The sequence below is a fragment of the Alnus glutinosa genome, chromosome 1 (assembly GCF_958979055.1).
Source record: "Alnus glutinosa chromosome 1, dhAlnGlut1.1, whole genome shotgun sequence".
Taxonomy (NCBI): Eukaryota; Viridiplantae; Streptophyta; class Magnoliopsida; order Fagales; family Betulaceae; genus Alnus; species Alnus glutinosa.
Genome location: NC_084886.1, coordinates 4,941,934 through 4,946,628, shown reverse-complemented (window position 1 = coordinate 4,946,628; position 4,695 = coordinate 4,941,934). Strand labels below are relative to the sequence as shown.

The 4,695-nt window shown below is 37.4% G+C and overlaps 1 protein-coding gene across 3 annotated transcripts; it reads left to right on the top strand.

The window, feature by feature from the left end:
- Positions 1–300: 300 nt before the first annotated feature.
- LOC133858419 (thioredoxin domain-containing protein PLP3B-like) lies at positions 301–3,108 on the top strand. 3 transcript variants are annotated; one of them, XM_062293886.1, is made up of 9 exons: positions 301–541; positions 684–777; positions 1,402–1,476; positions 1,562–1,609; positions 1,721–1,863; positions 1,996–2,068; positions 2,232–2,293; positions 2,532–2,629; positions 2,699–3,108. In XM_062293886.1, the coding sequence occupies exons 2-9, from the start codon at positions 694–696 to the stop codon at positions 2,806–2,808; spliced, it is 693 nt and encodes a 230-aa protein (XP_062149870.1). In that variant the 5' UTR covers positions 301–541; positions 684–693; the 3' UTR covers positions 2,809–3,108. The 3 variants fall into 3 exon arrangements, with proteins under 3 accessions (XP_062149870.1, XP_062149871.1, XP_062149872.1); XM_062293887.1 differs by having other exon boundaries at positions 301–564; XM_062293888.1 differs by having other exon boundaries at positions 301–585.
- The last annotated feature ends 1,587 nt before the right edge of the window (positions 3,109–4,695 follow it).

The following is a 4,695-nucleotide window of genomic DNA, read 5'->3' as shown; positions in this document are numbered from 1 at the left end:
TCAAATATTACTTTTAAAATATTAAATTCTATTAAGATTTTATCCAACATTTTTTAATTGTGTTTCAAATTTTCTAAACCATTCAAATATAATATAAAAAATAAATGCTCACAATATTCACAATTTTTCAAAAATTTGCATACAGATTACAGCTATTAAATTTGACATGATTTTAAAATTATTATTTAATTTAAAATAGATTATCATTGAATTTTTATCAATTTCTTTAGATATAAAAGGAGTATAGAGTCCCTTTTCAATTTTTCCCAATTTTTTTCCCTCTCCCACGCTGCTCCCCCCACCCCCCTACCTCCGCCCACCACCCACTCTACCCACGACCACCACCCACCAGCAACCGCTGCCAACCGGCACTACCGTGGGACGTGCACTTCCGTTTGGTCTGAGGGCAGAGTGCGCCGTACACCGACTCCCACAAGCACCCCGCGACGCCGAGCCCACAGCCACCGTACACGACCGGCGAACCACCCCACGCCCACTGACGACAAACTACCGTCACCCAGAACTCCCATTCTTGTACCAAGTAGGCTTCCACTCTTGACGCTTGTGGGTACCTTAGGTTTTCGGGTATTTTGGGTTTTGGTTCAGTATTTTTCATTTCAGATCTGATGGTTCCTTTCATATTTGCTCTGATCCCGATTTCGATATGCTTTAAAATCTTTCAGAGAGAGAGAAATGGATCCCAAAGCAGTGAAATCGACGCTGTCGAACTTAGCATTTGGGAATGTGATGGCAGCCGCTGCTCGTGATTATCAGAAGGTCTTTCTCTTAATTATTTAGTTATTTCTCGATGGTGTATTTTTTTTTTTTAAAAAAAATTATTTTATGAGCATTACAATTGTACAAGGGAAATGGAGGGAAAATGATTGGGTGTTTGTTTGTCCTGTGATCTGTAAATTGAACTTTGGTACCTTGTGTGTCAGTGATGGGTTTTTGGAATTTTTGCAAGTGATGACAAGTAAATAAATTTAATTAGCAATTTTCAATGTTTTGGGTTTATAGATGAGCTAATTACACTTGAGTTGCTTTTGTTCCTGATATTATGAGCCTATGGAAAAAAAAAAAAAATCCAAATGTTACTTCTTTTTTTCACATGATTAGGCCCCTGTAGAAGTGTGGTTGTTTTTCCTCTTCATTGGCTTTTGCTTTTCACGGTTTCACAACTCTTTTGGTTGAAGCAAGCTGAGGAGTAGGTGGTTTAGGTGATGTTAAATAATGGGTTTGCTTGGTAATAGGAGAATGATTTTCTCATGAGTTAGAAAGACTGATATGGGTATGTTGGTTAACCAACCAGATTTGGTGTTGTTATGTTTGATTGTATCAGTTTGCAACCCACATCGCCAATTGTTATATTCCTCACGTGTGCTTTATATGATGTAACAGGAATTGCTTTCTCAAGATAAGGCACAGGCGTCAAGTTCTATTAACCAGGAGGTCGACCTTGATGAGTTGATGGACGTAAGTTTGATAGTGCTTCTTGCATCCGGCATATTAATGCTAATGTTTCTATTTATAAAGTTGTACTTGCACTGGGTGATATTAGGATCCTGAGCTGGAAAAGTTGCATGCCGATAGGATTGCGGCTCTCAAGGTTAGACTTTTGAGGTTTTTCCTAAATTTTCCTGGATGCATGATGGTATATAGATTTGGAGTAAGTGTTCCTTAGTTAGTAAAGTATTTATGATAGGATTTATTTGAATAGAAAGAAGCTGAAAAGCGGGAAGCATTAACGAAGCAAGGGCATGGAGAATACAGGGAGGTTACTGAGGGAGATTTCTTGGGCGAAGTTACTGGTAGTGAAAAAGTTATTTGTCAATTCTATCATCAAGAGTTCTATCGCTGCAAGTAAAGCATTTACTATAGTCTTATTCTCCTCTCTCTCTCTTCAAGCAGACACCCACATGCACACACTTAATATCTGAATTGCAAAGTTTACGGTTTCATGGCAAATGGTTCATATCAAATGGATCTCTTTAGGATAATGGATAAGCATTTGAAGTCTCTTGCACCAAGACATCTCGATGCAAAGTTCATCAAACTGAATGCAGAGGTTGGTATGCATTGTTTTTTCTGTTCATATGATTCAATAGAGAACTTATTAGTTATTTATGCGAATATATGATTGCGACATTGGGATCTATTTATATGCACAAGTTGATCCTTTAAATAAATCGAGGTGCAAAATTAGATACATTACTGAAATTGAAATGCAGAATGCACCCTTCTTCGTTGCCAAACTAGGAGTCAAGACTTTGCCTTGTGTCATATTGTTCAGGTGAGGGCATATTTGTTTTTAACTGTTCTGTCTCATCATTTTAACTATTAAAGAGGCATATCGGTATTGTGCCATCTGGTTCTCTAATGATGAACAATTAGTGGAATTTGCCTGGAGGTTTGTCTCTACGATTAGCCAAAGTTTCACAGTGCTGATAGGCCTTAATGAGTCTTTTGATGACGGTCAGATATGTTCAAGTTTTTCATCAAATTATTATTGTCACAATGTTTTCTTTCAGAAAAGGAATTGCAGTAGATAGGCTGGTTGGGTTTCAAGATCTGGGAGGAAAAGATGATTTCACCACAAAGGCGCTTGAGGTCCTACTAATAAAGAAAGGTAACACTTTTGTCCAGCGTGTTTTGCATTGCTTAACTCGTGACAAGTCCCTCAACCATCATTATACAGGTATTATAAGTGAGAAGAAAGAAGATGAAGATGGCGAAGATGATGGATGCCATGAAAATAGGTGCATATCAGTGAGATCCTCTTTCAATCCTGATTCTGATTCCGAGTGAAGATGGAACAATTGGAGCTTTCTAGCTGTATTCTCATTTTTAGGCCATTTGGGTGAGAGAGAAAGAGGGAGGGATGGGAGCTGGATTTGAGACGCTTTTTAAATGCATGCTTTTGTTTGTTATTGTCATCTAAACTAATGTGCATTTATCCCAACAGATTCCTTGTGCACAAGTGATGCTAGATAGGAACTTCAGGCATTTACATGACTGTTGAGTGCCATGTTTGAGCAGCTTGTCTAACCGACATGGTCAATAGCTGATAATACTACTTGATCCAGAGCACATTTGATTGATCAAATATTGGTTGTTGTTTGATCAAATATTGGTTGTTTGAAAATGTACCTCGCAGGGCTCGAGTCTACATATACATTTTCAACGAACCCGTCAAGAACAAAACTAGATAAAATGTGTTACGGTTTCAGCTAAAAACTTAATACCCAAAATTATTTACTAGGAAAAAACAAACCCACAAGCCGAGAGAAGGTAAAAAAAAAACCGGGTTGAGTCGCCAGTGGTAACTCAGGGACTGTGGAGAACGGAAAAAGGGGGAGAAAATGGGGTAGGGCTCAAAAAGGGGAGGGATAACGAGAATGTGATTCTGAAATTTGGCTTTCCCTCCTAGCTTTTCTCGTCATTTTTTCAAAAAAAAAAAGAACTGTAACAAGTGAATTGGACTGACCTCTCACCCTCGACTTTCTCCAACGCGCTATGGAGGAAGAATCAACCACGGTTTCAAAATCTGTAAAAAGTTTCGTTAAAAAAAAAAGAAAAGAAAAAAAACTGTAACAAGTAAAGTGGACATACCTCTCACCAAAGGGAAATGCTAAAGAGGAGACTCTCATCCCCCCCTTGTCACCCTCTTTTCCTTAAAAAAATTGGTTTTTATTAAAAAGTTGTCTCTGATGTGACATCAGAGACAACTTTTTAATAAAAATCAATTTTTTTATTATAAAAAGGTGATAAGGGGAGGATGAGGGGAGGATGTGTAGAAGCTCTCCTCACCAAATCCGGCTATGTGGGAATCAGAGAGACGGCGAGAGAGAGAAGAAACAGAGAGATAGAGAGAGAGTTTGTGATTTGAAATTTTGGGAGAATATTTGGAGGGGAGACTGCGTGAGTTTTTTTTACCGTGAGTCTTCAAGCATTTCAATTAAAAAAAAAAAAAAAAAAAAAAAAAGAAAGAAAGAAAGAAAAAGAACACGACCTGCGTGAGTTTTTTTTTACCGTGAGTGAAGAGCATTTCTTTCTTTTTCATGTGGTGAATTCCACTTATATGGGTCTCATTTCATGTGAATGTGTTATGTAATTGTTGTATAAATATCATTTCCTGGTGTGAAAGGACAGGAATAGGAGTCAAGGTATGTTTTATTGCCAAATCATTCTTATTGTATACTTGTAGGCGTACGATTACGTGAGATTCAATAAATTAGCTTTTCTTGTGCAGAAATGTCCTCTCAACTGGACGGTGGCCACCGGCCACCCAACAACCCCTATCCCGCTCTCCCTCCTCGAGGCTTTTGCCATGTGTCGAGGTGGAGTGGCATTTCTATACAAGATGAAGAAGCGTAGAGTTATTGGGTTTAACATGGTCATACACTTGTTAGTAATTTGATAGATTAATTTTATAAGTCGTTCTTGTGTTATTTTTGTGTCTATCTAAGAATGATGTGTCATTTAAAATCATCACTTGATCAAAATTTAATAGTAATCAATCACAAGTTCAATGGTGATTTTAAAAGACTCATCATTTTTGAAAAAACACAAAAGTAATAAAAGAGTAACTTATAGCATTACTCGATTTGACAAGGAAGTATACTTTAAGAAATGATTTTCGGTCAATTTAAAACGATAAGAATTAATTTACATTCTAAACCTAGGGACCTTTAC

Excerpts from the sequence above, each read along its gene's own strand:
- LOC133858419 (XM_062293886.1), top strand. The coding sequence starts at position 694 with ATGGATCCCAAAGCAGTGAAATCGACGCTGTCGAACTTAGCATTTGGG. Across the intron at positions 1,477-1,561 it reads ACCTTGATGAGTTGATGGAC|GATCCTGAGCTGGAAAAGTT; the intron begins GTAAGTTTGATA and ends GGGTGATATTAG. Across the intron at positions 1,864-1,995 it reads CAAGAGTTCTATCGCTGCAA|GATAATGGATAAGCATTTGA; the intron begins GTAAAGCATTTA and ends GGATCTCTTTAG.